This window comes from Grus americana, chromosome 25 (assembly GCF_028858705.1).
Source record: "Grus americana isolate bGruAme1 chromosome 25, bGruAme1.mat, whole genome shotgun sequence".
Lineage (NCBI taxonomy): Eukaryota > Metazoa > Chordata > Aves > Gruiformes > Gruidae > Grus > Grus americana.
Window position 1 is genome coordinate 1016727 of NC_072876.1, and position 15157 is coordinate 1031883.

Sequence of the window (15157 nt, forward strand, 5' to 3'; positions counted from 1 at the left end):
GACATGTCTCTTGGACAGCCGCTCAGTAAAAAGGAGTATAAAATCTCTGACGGTAAAAACGCTGAACTGGACAAGCACCTTCCACCTCCGCTTTCAGCGTGCCTTAAAGCAGGAGAGTCAGCCCGGTCGTGTTTGCCTGCAATGAGATAACTGCTGCAGAGCATCTGAGTTAACCCCTAGTCGAGCCAGGAACACAGACCTATTAATTCTGGTTCGACTTTCATTCCTGCTTCTTGTGCATGTTGTCGAGCAGAATCAGAAGGAATAAGCGACTTCAAGCAAATCCACCAGTTTCCTTGAACGCGGAGAGCAGCAAAGGCAAACGGCCAAACACGCCGGGTTATGAGGTCTCGGGTAATACCGCTGCGTTCGAGATTCTTCCTTCTTTGAGGTGACCCAGTCCGGCGCGGCTCACATTCAGCTTTGTGGTCCTGGGGTGTCGGTTCTGTGCATCGGGTGTCCTGGCCAGGGCAGCCGAGTCCTGAGGGAGAGGAGGCAGAGCAGTGGTCACAGGATGGTCCTGGGTTTCTGTGACAGGAACGCTTTGTGCTTCGGGCTTTGCTCGAGGTAACAAGCTTCGTTCCTTTCATGAGTTTAGCCCTGCTAACGAAGCAATCAAGAAATGGAGAGGAACAGGACAAACTCAGTAATCTCAAGAACTCCTTGGTGCCGGAGCTGCTCCCGCAGATCTGCTCTCGTGAAGGTGACAGAGCGGTGCGGCATTTTCCTAAGTGACTGCAGGATTGGACCGGAGATACGGCAACTTGGCCGAGGAAGGAGAAAGAAAATGAGCATTTGCGCTGAACTGAATTCAGTGCCAAGTGCCTGAGGTCCCAACTTAACGCAGCAATTTTTCTTGAAGGTCACAGAAGCTTCTTTATTCCGTAGCAGCGCTGCACCTCCTGGTTTTGTACGTTGTGCATGCTTTGGGCATTTTTATTTCCCCTGGTGTTGCAGGCACAAAATCCTTTAATTGAAGGTAGGTACAGCTGAACTGAGAAACCTGCTTTCGGTAAGCCAAGTATCAAGCAGAGTGATAAGCAATCGCAGCGGTACCGTCCAGATTCTGGTCTTCGCCCTTGGCTTCGGTCCCAGCTTCCTGGCCTTTCCTGGGTTTCTTGGATAAATAGAAGGCTGTCCTACCTCCAGCACGCACACATTTTTACGTACGTGATCCTTTTTATCGTCTGTGGCGGCGTGCTGAGGCCAAGCTGCATCCAGTCGTGCCACGCTGAGGTTTCGTGGTATATTCGTATGGAAAAATGAAGGTGGTCTCTAAAACGATCACAATCGTTTCCATCTCACGTAGCACGGCACCCCGTTTGACATGTGTTTGATGTTTTCTGCCAGCCAGATGCTCATCCATGTTCTCTGTGATAAAACAGAGGACGTTTATTATCCATGGTAGCACCAAAAGAAACGACTCTTCCAGGATGAACCATCCTCCGGTGGCTCCTGGGTGTGATTTAGCACAGGACAGACGTGTGATGGCCACCTCTGTCCTCACCGAGCGCTGGGGGGGAGTGATGGATAGATGGCTGAGATCTGGCGAGGGGGGATCTCGGTGCCGAGGTGTCCCTGAAGCCCCCCCGCGGTTTGTTGGCCGTAGCTCTGTCTCAGGACCTACTGATTTATCCAGTGTCGGAATTGCGTTGGCGTAGTCCGAGTAGCAGGAGCCGCTTTGTCAGTTCGATGCCCTCGGGGGGCTCAAAGCCCATCCTTTGCTGGCTCCCTGCGCTCACCTGCCGTGCTTCCGTTGGTTTTGCAAGGCTTTTGGATGAGACGTCTTGATTCCTTACTTGGTGGGAGCAGAGGCAATGCTTTTGGGTAGCTAAGAATCAAGCTGCTGGCTGGGGGCTACACGAAGTACTTCTCCTTTATACAGGAACGGGCCCTTGGGCAGAGTGTCCCGGGACGCAGCAGGTTCCTCGCCAGCTGCAGCCGGCGCCACGTCGTGCAAATTAGGTGGCAATTCATGCAAATCCTTTGTATCGCAGTAGATTTGCCCACGCAAAGGGCAGACAGTGACCTCCCTTTGAGCACTTTCTGCTGATTAAATGGCAGAAAGGAATCCCCTTCCCAGTAGACCCTTCCCTCCATCTCCTCCCTGCCGTTGCAAGCTCCCAAGTCAGAGGATGCAGGGAGGGGCACGATGGTTTGCAGAGCTGCTTTGGTTCTGGGCTGGGATTTTTTCACTTGAACTTGAAGCTGCTCTTCTCGCAGATGTTTCCCTTCCTGCCCGGTGTCTGCGCTCCCTCCACCATGGAGGAGGGTTTCACGTTCATGTGGCCTCGCTGCCCGACGAGCTGTCGGGGGGAAGGAGGGACGGGACGCTGCCCTCAGCATGTCCTGGCACCCGCACTTGGTATAAATGTCCAGCACGTGGTTTCGTTTTAGCATTACTGGGAAAAAATGTCATCCTTGCAGAAACGGCGATGTCTGCATGGCTTTTACCATTTCCCCGTTTTGCCTTCCTCATTGCTTTTATGTTCCGTGTCTCCCCGTTGCCACTGTACCTGCACCCCAGCATTGGGGCTCGATTTCTGCACTGTCCTTTGGCACTCGTTTCTTTTGTAACCAAGAATGCCGTGTTTTCCCGTGCCTTCTGTGTAAGATGCTGTCGTTCAAACTCCTCTAGTTAAACTGAGCAGTTTAAGGTTCTGACTTCTCACCTCTGGAGATCGGAGACGAATTGAGCCCCGTGACAGAGCAGACTTGAATCTGGGCAGGGATGAAAAACCCACTCACGCCCCAGGGCTTTCGGCAGGACCGAGGGCGGAGCGGACCCGAGAGCCGTCCTTCGGGTGCCACAGGGATGAGGGATGCGAGCAGGCACGGTGCGTGTCTCGGTGTCCGCTGTAGGATGGGGACACTTCCAGGTGCTTCAGTCGCTCCCGTGAAGCTTTGATCGCTCTTGGCTACGCAAGACTGCTTTAGCTTTTAGAGACAGAGGAGGAAAAGGAGTTTTAGAGAAATTCGCAGTTGCCAGCGGTGTTTTCAAAGCCCGCGTAGGTGGTAAGTCGGTGATAGTTCTCGCAGTGGTTCCTCAGTCCAGGGGCCATGTGCTGCTGGAGCTCCCTGTCTGGGTAAACTGGAATATAACCTGCGAGAGATTGTCCTGCTGCGTGGTGGGAAATCCCTTTATTTGACCTTTTTAATGGCTTTGGGGGCCGCTGGAGAAAGGGAAGGTTCCCAAAACATCCTCCGTGTGCTGTGAGGCTTTCCCCATACGCATCTGAGCCGCTGCCCATCCACCGGTCACTGCTACTAATGTTTCTTTTCTTCTTTCTTTTACTGCTTGTGGACTGAATTCACGTTTCTGTGCCCTTTTGTCTTCGTGGTCTGTTTTCTCTGTATTTTTCTGTCCACTCCTCTCGCTCTCTGCAGAATCTCCACCAGCTCAAACAGATTCACACTCTGAGGCAGATGAATGAGCAGCTGCTGGCTGAAAACAGGGCTCTGACCCGGGTCGTAGCCAGACTTTCTCTGCCTGCCAAGCCCTCCGAATCAGAGGAGCTGTAGCTGCTTTCCCTCCGGCTCATCTCGCCTCCCTCCTCCACTCTTCCAGGCAGGTCTCCGCTCCCTTGGCCGGGCTCTTCCCCCTTGCCTCGTTGCTCTCAAGGGTGGCTGGTGAAGCTTGCGGCTCAAAAGCAGCATGTGGCGAAGGATCTTCCAGAAGCCAAAGGCACGGCGTCACCGCCCGGCCGAAGGCAGGCTTTCGCTGAAGACTCTGTTCGGTCCCGCTGACTTTCGCTCTGCTTGGCGGATGATGCTCTGACCTCGCCATTTTACTAACCGCCCGCATCGGGGAGGGGGTTGCCTTGGCCGCGCGGAACCCGTCGTGCGGGAGAGAAGCAGGAGGACGTGCTCCGCGCCTTGACGCGAGGGCGTAGGGCTGGGCGGATGGTGCCGAGGTGGCTGCTGAGGGGCGATGGACCGGCTGCTTCCCTGTCGCTTTACGCCGGCGGATGGCTTTGGGGCAGCTTCCCAGCGCCACTGCGGCAGCCGGCAGCCCCATCCGCATTGCCTTACCTCGAGAAGGGTGGTTTATGCTGCCTGGCTGCTCCTAGCACAAGTCTTTTTTAATGGGACTTAGTTCAGTGGGAAGCCGGCACCCAGAAAATAAGATTATCCGAAGTCAGAATGAACAATCTAATAAATTTCTAGGGATGTTATGAAAAGTGCACATTTTAGACAGGAAAGTGATATTTAGAAAACCTACAACCGGGCAGTCCTCAGCAGGTTTTCTTGGTCACTTGAGCAAAGAGAACAAGCTCCGTCCCTCATTTTAAAGAGTCTTGAGTTCAGTTTTCGAGTCGGAGCTCACAGGCTGCAGCATCCCCTCTGCCTCCTGCGCCCTGGCTACAAGGCGGGTGAAGCGGTCGGGGGCCGACCAGGCGCGCTTTCTTTTTTCATCTTCTGTTTTAAATTCAGCGCAGAGCAATTAGCGTTTGAAATCCAGGGACAAGCCTCCCGTAAGCTTTGCCCTCGTGCAGTTCAGTTACGTCCTTTCTTGCTACTTCATTGGCTCGGTGCTAAAATAAAGCTGTAAATGCTCCTTTCTTAGGGCCCTACCTGTCTTTTGCAGGTTAGTAGGGATATTCGGATCCCTTCAGACGTAGCTATTTTTTTTTTAAAAAAAGGAAGAAGCAGTCCGCTCTCGTGGGCTGGAAGTGGCACTAAGGTATAAAAAAAAATAAAATCTATTCTTAGCACACAAATTATATCAAGGATGATTAACCGTCGAAACAAACTAACCAGGGGAATTGTGGCTTCCTCTTTCCGGGAGTCTCAGCTCAAGACCACGCACATGTCAGAGGGGCTGTTCCGTGTTACCTGGCCTGAATCACGCAGACGGTCAGATTAAATGATCCCCCCGTCTGTCTGGTTTAAACCTGTGGAAGCAGTCTCCAACCCATCGCTGACTCATCCCTTCGCCCAAGCAGTGAGTTTAAGTCATTCTCCTTCCCAACGTGCTTTGGGATCCGAGAGGGAAAATTGAGCAAAACTAGTTCCAGACTCAGAGAAATTTTTTTTCACAAACTGTAAGTCACCGATCTCTCTTCTTCTCCTAGGAAATAGTCGCATTTTCGCTTTCCCCCCGCTAACGCCCCTCTGCTCTGACGGCGCCCTGGCTCTCGTGCAGGCTGGCTGCGGCACGGGCGGACTCATCCTTCCCGGCTTGCTTGCAGGCTTTGCCGGTGGCCGAGCTGGAGAAGTCGCGTGTCTGCAAGCTCTGCTGATTTTTTTTTTTTTTTCAGCTCTTTCAGTAGGTCTAACACAGGATGTTGCTGGAACCTGTAAACGTTGTCTCACTGGCATCTGTAGACATCACAGCTACGCAGTGATGTCACTGCTTTAAACTCGGACAGATTTACCGTGCCTTTGCAGCAGTGGTGCTTTTCAAAGAACTCATTTTCCAAAAGCCACGTAATTTCTGAGGTACCGCCTTCCCCAACATCACAGGTACCACACAGCATCGCCGTTGGGACCAACCTCTGGCCCCAAACTCGCTCCACACCGACGCTGCATCACCGTCCCGTGCGGACTGTGCCGCGTCCCCCCTCACCATTTCCAGTGAGACGTTTACAAAGCTCCAGTTTCCAGCCCCAGCGTTACTAGCCTGCTTCATCTGCAGTTTCTTTTCCCCCAACTCGAGGCTGCTTTGCTTTGACGGGAGGAATGCCCTTGGCCTGGGAGGAACGAAATTTTATAAGGTTGATTTTTAGTTTTCAGAAACTTCAATGGGAACTGATGGAGTGGGGTTACGGCCGGGAGCCTTTCCAAGGAGCGCTCGCTTTACACGTACTCGCGCTCCTTCCTTTTCGAATAATTCACCGAGGTTGCATTTGAACGCGTGTGAGGCGTAGGCACCGTCAGAGCTCCCAGTATGCTGTAGGCCCGCGATGGTTGCTCTCTGATGTTGCTTCTGGGAACCTGTGACAGATTCTCTCTACCAAAGCAAGTGGCAGAACTTCATAGCACTGCCTTAGCGTGGTGACAGACACGTTCAAGGCTGCAAGGCCATCCCAAGCAGTGACGTAGAGAGGACAGGGACTGTCCATCTGCAGACCCCAGTAGGTGGTTGAAGTGTCTCAGTGCACGGGACGGGAAGGCACCGCACTCCGTTGTGGGTGTTGGATGAGGAGACGGAGGCGTGCAGAGTGAGGCAGCGAGGGCTCTCCCCCCGCCTTTCTCTGGGCTCCTGAGCACTTTGGTGATGGGCGATGCCTCTCGTTTGGCTGCGAGAAATTGTGTTAAGGAGTCCTGATTTCTGTTCTGGTAACAGCCCCGTCACGGAGACGTCCCTGTCGCACCACCCCTGGGTCCGGTGAGACGCTTCAAGCATCACTAGCGAAACTCCGGCCAGCCCATTGCGCAGTTTTACCCTTTCCCCAGCATCCCGCCATGCTGCAACCGTCCCCCTCCCTTCTCTCTTGTAAAACCTCCCGTCTGGAGCATCCAGCGCCAGCGGGGACGGGGTTGGGCGTGTTGGGACCGGGCATGGCTTGGCCTGGCTGGGAAAAGAGGGAATTGCTCCAGCTGGAGCCATGGGAGCCGCTTGGAGCTGGAGCCGGCGGCAGCGGTGGTCGTGGAGGGGCTGCGGGTGAGAGGAAGGGGCAGGAGGTTGTGGTCAGGGCTGGAACTCCAGCTCAGGAGGAAGGAGAAGGTTTAGCAGGGATTTTGAATTTGGGAGAATTCCTCGAAGATGCACCTCGGCAGAGAGAAGTCCTCACTGAGCTCACGCCGGTGGCGTCCGTGCCTGCGTGAGACCCCGCTTCAGCCTGGCTTGTCCCAGCAGGGTGTGGGGCTGCCGGCACCCCGGTGCGATTACAGGTTCTGGGTCACAGCCCGGGACGGCAGCGCAGGGTGTCCTTCCGACCCCCGACGGTCACCCGCCTGCAGGAGGGCTTTTTGCCACTGAGAAATGCTGGAAAGATCTTGAAGCGATTTCTTCCTCTGCTTCTATCAAAACGCTTTCTGGCTTTTGTTTGTGTTGTGACCCTTGGTTGAGCTCCAGCATTCAAAATTGAGCACCGAGGAGGTATCTGCAGCATCAATGTGTTCTACCAGCCCTCTGGCCATGGCATGCACGTTTGCATTAAACTTCTATGAGATCCCAAAGAGATTTTTCGTTATTCTAAAGAGATTTTGCAAGCCAGGCTTGGTCCAGTCCTGAGTTAGAATTTCAAACCTTTGTTTTCCCCTCCAGTCCTGGCAAAACGGAGCAAACAAATCAGAAAAAAACAACCAAACCAGCTTTATGGTTTTCTGCCGAGCCCTGTATAGCCTCGGGGAACAGATTTGGGATGAAAAAGCTCAGAAATGGTTCCTGCCCTCCCAGCCTGGTCCTGACGCAGTGCTGGGGCCGCGGCATCGCTTCTCACCACGGGCTTTCCCAGTGCCGGGGGGGTCCCTGGCTCTTCGCCGTGCTCGAGTCCCCTCTCGACCCCTCCACACCTGATGCCCAGTTTGTAAAAATCCTGGAGACGTTGCAGAGAAATTATTGACATTAAAAGCGCGCTGGGCAGGCGGTGTACAGGAGGGAAAGCTCTGCACGCTGCTGTGGCACATCAGCGGTGAGGACACAAGCCGAGCATGCAGCTGCCGCCCTGGCGCAGGGATGCCCCGTCCCCGCGGTTCCCTCCGCGCCGTAGGGCTTGTCCAGCCAGCAGCGCCGAGCCGCGATCCCACCTTGTCTTTGTCTCTCTGCAGATTTTGACAGAGCTGAAGTCGGACAACCAAAGGCTGAAGGATGAGAACGGAGCCCTCATTCGTGTCATCAGCAAGCTCTCCAAATAGGAAGCCCAAGCAACGGCAGGACGAAGAGGGGTGTCTGACACGAGCTGCCAACCCCGCCACCAAGCCCTACCCCCCCTCTTTTCCTCCTGTCAAAAGTACAGCAAGCATTTCAGCCACGGGATCAATCTGTCACACCTGCCTTGCCCTGCCCTTTGCTGTACATTCCCTTTCTGCCCTTATTTCCCCTACAACACACACCCCTGCCATTTTATTATTTTTAATTTAAGCATGTTGTGGTATCTCGGACATTTTATTCAAGGGAGAAGAGAAATGTGAGGACTGGGTTTGAGCTGCCAAAACTTCTTCTTCCAGAAGCCCAGTATTTGGTGTTGGACTCCAATCTGGAGTAGGTAGCTTCTACTTTAAAAAGTGACGCCTAAAGAACTCATCCAGCACATCCAAGCCCTTTACAGGTGGGAAACGCGAACACAGGCTGGGACTCTGCACAGCAACCCACCCAAGATGTGGGACTCTGGTTAAAACATGATGCTGTGAAGGCCACCGGGGCTGATTTCTATCACAGGCTGTCGACAGCTGCTTTGCACAGAGACCTTCTCCTTTCGCCCTGGTAGACTGAGTCTTTTATTTAATAAAAGATTTCGAACCTGTTCACTAACATCAGCACTGACTCTCGGCATCAGACCCCCTTATCCCTCACCCTGCCTTTCCTCCTCAGCCCGAGTGATTTGGTATCGCGTCGTATCCTTCCGGGGCTCCTGTCTCAGTAGCATCTGCTAATTGCATCTGGACTCTTGCTCCTCCGGATAGGATGTATCACAGATACTTGCCAAGCTTCCTCAAGGACAAGCTTGAACCCCTAGAGATGCTCTGCTGCTTTCACATGTGTATGAGTGTGACTCACCTTGCAGGGTGCTGTGCCCACCCCAAAAACCAGCCTCCCCGTCCTAACAGCCATCTGGGACGTTTTCCTGCTATCTTCATGAAGGCAGTGCCCTGCAGAGGAGTCCGGTCTGGTATTTCAGGTACCTTGCTTTGATTTGCGGCAGGAGGCTGACAAGTGAAAGGCAGCGCTGGTTTCTTGTAGGAGAGGGACCACCAGAGTCCAGTCCCACCCACCCGTCTGTTCGTGAAGAACCTTGATGCAGTTGGGTTTCAAGGCAGAGGAACACGAAGCAGTGACCACTTTTCTCCCGTGTGCCTTGGAAAGGTGTGGGTGCATCGGTGTCCAAGGGACAAGGAGCTACCCTTGGGCATGCTGGTGACTGTAACACTAGGATGAAAGTCTCTTAATCTGTCAAAAGCTTGCAATAAGCCTTGACCTTGAAGGAAACCTCAAAAAAAAAAAAAACACCCCTCTTTAATGTTATACGTACTCAGAACAGTTTGAAATTGTTCTCTCTATGGGCATTTAGACAGCGGCTCCTCTACGTGCTCTGTGATTTCGATGATAGCAGCGGTATCCTGTCATCAGATCTGTTGAGCTTCCCCTGAATAGACTCCTCTCGACCGATACCTTCCCTCTCAAAGACTTCTTGCTGTATCCAAACCACTTTCCCATCTACATCCTTCTATATTTGTCCTTTCATTTCCTTTGTCCTTCGATTTCCCTGCTCCGTCTGGCTGAGAGTTGCAGTCTCGGTCATTGAACTTGGAGGTTGCCATGAAGAAGTTGTCCCCGCGTTCCCAGGCACCTCTGCTGACTGTGGGCTCATGGCTCCTGCCGGGCTGGTGGGACTCTTTCCGCTATGAGAGAGATAGATGAGATACTTGAACACAAGCATAATTCTTGAGCTTGCTCAACAGGGTGAAGTCTCTCTCTCTCAGTCAATCCTGGGCTTTTTGGAACCTTTTGCTGGTTATTGCTTCAGAAAGTGTGTTTATTTTCCTCTCCCTTGGGCTTTTTTTCTTTGCTTTGGGGTTTGTTTTTTTTTCCCCAATTCTCCTTTTTTTGCCCTTCCCCTCCCCATCCTGCCTGTTTCCACCTCTCTAGCTCTTCTTCGAGCTGTTGGTTTTTCCCCGGGCAGCTCTAGACAGAGGTTCCTCTTCCACCGCTCTTCCGCCAGCGGAGTTACTTGTGCGCAGCGCGAGATGCCATTTCTCCTGGTACGCTGAGGCCCTTCCTCTGCTGCTGTGCTTTGGGGAGGGAGAGACCAAAGCTGGTAACGGCATCAGGGTTTCTGCAGAGCACTGCCTAAGCCAGGCATCCTTTTTATATTACTTTATTTTAACTCTGCTATATTTAACAGCTTTAAGTCTTGAGACCCAGTCAATGCTTTTTCTGCACGCCATTCCCACTTGGTGCACTCTTGATGTGAGTACTTCTGCGGTTCTTGATGTTTTTTCTCTTGGTGACCCACTCCTCGCTCCAGACTCGGGCGCTCTCAGCTCTAACCAGGAGCCCAGTCCCTGCTGTGCCATGCGGAGCGGAAGCTGCTCACCTGCTGGGGCCGCTGGTGGTTGGCGCAGCACCGGCTCGCTGACGCGCGCGTCTCGGGTCGTGCATCCCAGCAGGTCGAGGGACGAGATTTCAGATCCTGTTCTTCTCACGAGGCAGATTCCTGGCAGCGTGAAGAAGCCTGGTATCTGTTTTAGGGAGAGGGTTCAACCCAATCTGACAAATCCATCCTGCACTGATGTTTTGCCCCTTCAAGCCGGGACACTCGTTGCGTTTTATCCTGAGGAACAGTATGCAAAGGGTGCGGAAGGCTTAATCCCTCTGCGAGGCACCTTGCAAAGCCAAACCACTTCAGATGACGTGTCTGCTTAGCACTGGATTACCCCCCCTGAACTCTGACTAGGGTAGAGGACCCACCAACAGTTCCGTCTCGCTGACTAGCCAAAGCTGTGAGTATTTTGGGATGACGATTGCAACTGCAAACCGAATTCTTGAGAATGAATTTTTTTTGGTCTCACTTAACGCCTGACATAACCAGTGCACTGAGGAGGTAACGAATAGGACGCCTTGCACCCTGCGCTTGGGACAGAGCGCAAAGCAAGCGGTTTTTAAAACTGATCCCTCTTTGAACCAGAGCATTTGCCAGACGTGGTCTCCGCTGGAGAACACGAATTGGTTTTTTGGGTTTTTTTTTTTTTTTTTTCTAAGCAATTGCTTGGGGTGAATTCATTTTTATTGCTTGGGGTGAACCCGCCTATTGTGGCTGCGAGTTTGATGATGGCTCTTTGTAAATAAACTCCTTGGAGAAGCAGGACTAGCTTATGAGATGGGGAGAGAATGTATTTTTATGCAACTTTTGAGTGGCCTTTCAAACCCTGAGATGAAAGATTTGTTTTACTGGTTGTTGTTATATAGTATTATAAGTATTATGTGTTTGAAAGTTTGGGAAAACTATTCACATCTATGATGCTTGTAAACACAACAGTATTTATAAATGAATAAAATAAGAGTTGATAAAATAGAAGCTTTGACTTTGCTTCCATCTTTCTGGAACCTGGGAACCTGCTGCAAGTTGTTTACCCTAAAATGCCCTGTTTCTCCCAAAACTCCCACAGCGCAGCAGTATCAATCATCTAGAGCAGCGGCAATGCTCTGCAGCCGCATGAACGGCAGCGCTCCCCTGCGTGCCTGGTCAGGGAAAGCTCAAACGGAGGAATTGTGGATGCGCATCCTGGAAAGCCGCCCACCCGCCAGGCAGGTGAACGGCAGAGGGTCCCACCCGACGGCTCTGAGCACGGTGGGGTGCGGGCCCGTCTCCCTGCATGGTGCCCAGCCCTGCGTTTGCTCAGGAGCTCGGTCGGGACAAGCCCGTGGCAAAGACGCTTTGTCCAGAGTGAGGTTGCTAGAAACCCGCGTATTTCGGTCTTCGGAGGTGGGTACTGCAGCTCGAGCTCTTCCCCTCGGGGTTAGGGGCGTCCAGCACCTCTGCAGAGCAGGGCAGGACCTAACCGGGACTCTGTGGACCCAACAGCGTGGGGGGGGGGGTGAGGGATTTGGTGGGGACCTTTGATGGCTTCCCACCTGCACCCCGTGCCTGGGCCAGCCGGGGCACCAGGGCTCGAGGGACATCCCCGCCGTGTGTGCGAGCACACTCGTGTTTTGGGGGATCCGGGCCCTCGCGGGGCACCCCTCGCGTCCCCGTCCCTCCGTCCTCCCTGGACTCGCGGCCCTGGGACCTGCCCCCCCCCCACAGATGCCCCGCTGAGCCCCAAGTAGCAAGACCAGAAGGAACTGAGGCTCCTTTCAGCTCGTTTCTTTAATAAGGAGACAGATATCATTACAAAATAACCATTTAACGATAAGAGACAGAAACAACAGAGTCCACACGAGAGGAAGGGGCTTTAAAAGCAGCTTCCCGCCGGAGCCGAGCGCTGCGGGGGCCGGGCCGGGGCAGAGCAGGGCCGGACCGGGGATCCTTGGCTCCAGGGCTGCCAAAGGAGCTGCTCCTCCCTCCCAGGTTTGGGGGCAAAAAGGAAAAGCAAGCCGAGCTCTTTGCCAAGCCTCGTGGATTCACTTCCTTTTAACCCCGGAGACCGAAGCCGAGCGTCTCCATGGCACGGCCGGGTTTCCACCACGGTGCTGCCGGGAGAGGGGAGAGCCGGCTCTTGTCCCCGAAACAGAAACCGCCTGACCAGACACGGCAGGAAAAAACCCAAATTGCTCTCAAAAGCCTTTTCACCACCGGATCTTCGCCGCAGCCCAGCCTTGCTGTTGGCAGGTCAACCCCCGGTGCCTGTCCCCAGCGCTGCCCCGTCCCCTCACCCAGCACGACGCTGGCATCCGTGGCCACCAAGGCGGTGGCCGCTGCGGCCGCTGCGGCTCTTCCTGGCAGCCCGGCTCTGCTGCCGAGCCCCACAAAACCAGGGGGGAGGGTGGACACACGGGGAGGGAGGGGGGAAGGGGGTCACGGCTCGCCTGTGGGCCCGTCCCCAGGGGTCCCAGCACACCGTGGGCTAATATGGCTTCTAAAGTTGCTCTGATGGTGAAATGCACCAACGCGACACAGGACACCGAAGCCACGATGTTGCCGCTACCCGGCCGTGGTATAAATGCGACAAGATACAGGAACAAGACACACATGGAAGTCACGGCTGCGTCGGTGACGGCTCACCCTCCGCTGGCGGGACTGGCTTGGCATGCTTTGCTTCTTGGCATTATTTTCTTCTTTTACATGATTTTATTTTTTTATTTAATTTGGGGGCAATAATCAGGGCGATGGAGAGCACTCGGGCAATGAGTTTTGTTTGTCGACGTCTCTGCCTCGCTGGAGAAACGTGGTCGGGATGGAGGTGCCGGTGGCAGCGAGCGGTGGGGCAGAGCGTGCAGCGCCGCACTCGGCTTTAACCATGCTGCTACTGCTACGTGGCTGCATCTCATGCACTGGTCATGGTATATACAGCTATATGTCTCCACAGAGTTTTAACTACACACAACTAAGGGGGGGGGGGGGGGTCAGAGGCAGCGCAGATGGCTTTAATATGTTGGTTATTTTTCCCTTTTTTTATTAAAAAAAAAAAAAGAATTATGTATTAAAGTCACAGTTTCCCCTCCCGAGGCTTAAAGAGTCCGAGTGGAACCAGCCGCGTGCGACCGCCGCTCCCGGTGAGACCCTGGGCGACGCGGCGGGTCTGAGCGTGCGGGTGGAGGGGTGGGTGTGCATGGGGGGGGGGGTACATGGGGGGGGTGTGCATGGGGGGGGTGCATGGGGAGGTACATGGGGGGGGGTGCATGGGGGGGGGTGTGTGTGCATGCATATGTGTGAAGGGCTGGGCACACTCGCAGACAGGAGGATTTTAGTGCTCTTTCCAATTCCTTCTTTTTTAACCCATTTCCATGCAAAGCAAATGCCCCCCCCCCCCCCACTGCCTGGATGGACTCTGGAACGAGACTGAGTCAAGAGACCGAATCCTGCCAGTGCCCAGGGGCATCAGCTGCCCCAGCTCCCTGTTCATTAAAAGCACCCCGAGATTTCTTCTCCCTTTGGCAGGACCTCGTTTGCTGACACAGACACATCCATCAGGAAAAGGGACTAATTAAAGCTGGAGGTGGCCCTGTGGGACCCCTCGCTCGCCGGCCTGCAAAGCCCCTGCGTGGCCCAGGTGCCACCTTCACCCTGCAGCTCCAGCAGCTGGGTCGGTCCTCGGGGCATGGGCCAAGCACAGCCAAGGTGATGGTGGAAGCAGTTTTTGGAGGGCTCCAGTCCAACCTCCACCCCCACACACCACAGGTTGGCAAACCGAGCCCCAAACCCCCACCAGGGACAGAGACGTCCCTCCCTGGGGACCCGTCGCAGGGCTGCAAGTCCCTCCAGGGTAAGGAGCTCATCCCCATGTCCAACCTGAATCCCCTGAGCTGCAGCTGCCGCCAAGTTTCCCATCATCTCCCCATCCCCAGCCAGGGCTGAGATGCCCTTCAGGAAGCGGGGGCTGCCGGGAGCTGCCGAAGCACCCAACAGCCCCGGGGCAAGCTCAGCTTGGGCACTTTGCCCCCTGCACCGAGGTCCCAGCCTGGGCGTTGGACACCCACACACACACACCCCCCCGCCCCCCCCCCAGCAGCGTCCCCGATGCCCTGGGCATCCCCGGCTGCACCCCGGAGCTCAGCTCCACTGCCCGACCCGCTGGCTGAAGACGTGACACCCTTCGCTGCCTAACCCTGCCGAAACCTCCTGCAACCAAGTCCAGGAAAGCGGAGCAGGGAGCACGAGGCTGCTGGGAAGTCGGAGCCAGGACAGGGACACCAGGTCACATCAGTGCTCCAGTACAGACTGGGCTGAACTGGGCAGGGCTGCTGGCCCCTCTCCCCACAGCGGAGAACGACGTTGGCTCGCCAGTTCAGGGGCTTGGTCCTGGCTCGCCCCGTGGTGGGAGGGGTGGCCTGGAGAAGCTCTTGCCCACTGTCGCAACACGGATATGGCTTATTCCCCCGAGGGGAGCGGGACCGGGTGGATTCAGCAGCCAACGGTGAGGAGCAGCAGCTTGTGGGGGTCAGGGGCTTTGGTCCCTTGTCGGCCATAGGCTGCTTGCACCCTCCCCACCTGCTTCACAGCGGTGGGATGCGGTGGGGGGGCTGGGGCTCCCCATAGCCCCTGGCTGCCCTGGGGCTGCACCAGGGTGCCCACGACGGGGCTGAGCCCTGGGGACACGCGATGGCCTTTGGGGAGGCACCTGGCACCGCTCTGGGGGGCTGCCCCCCTCACATTTGGAGACCTCTCAGTGTAAACCTGCCTTGTGGAAGCATCTAGAGCTACAGGTTTCAACGAAGCATGGTGGGACACACATGCAAATCACCCAGCGCTGTCCTCGCCCGGCCTCTGGGGATGTGCCGGCCACCCAGCAGAGGCGGTGGCAGTCCGCGCTGCGCCGCCATTGCGTGCAGATCCCACCACGTGTTTCCTCAGAGCAGACCCCACCCCCACCCCCCCCCATCCTGGGGCTC

The 15157-nt window shown here is 55.0% G+C and overlaps 1 protein-coding gene across 7 annotated transcripts in view; it reads left to right on the forward strand.

Annotated features, from left to right (window-relative positions):
* Nucleotides 1-11183, forward strand: part of PPP1R12B (protein phosphatase 1 regulatory subunit 12B) — a 126624-nt gene extending 115441 nt beyond the window's left edge. For 4 of the 7 annotated variants that reach the window (XM_054803557.1, XM_054803559.1, XM_054803560.1 and 1 more), the window contains 2 exons: nt 3388-3568; nt 7717-7852. In XM_054803557.1, the coding sequence (XP_054659532.1) occupies nt 3388-3522 (135 nt within the window). In that variant the 3' untranslated portion in view covers nt 3523-3568; nt 7717-7852. Of the gene's footprint in view, nt 1-3387; nt 3569-7716 lie in introns of all 7 variants that reach the window. The other 3 variants (XM_054803558.1, XM_054803561.1, XM_054803566.1) reach the window with 1 other exon arrangement.
* Nucleotides 11184-15157: the final 3974 nt, after the last annotated feature.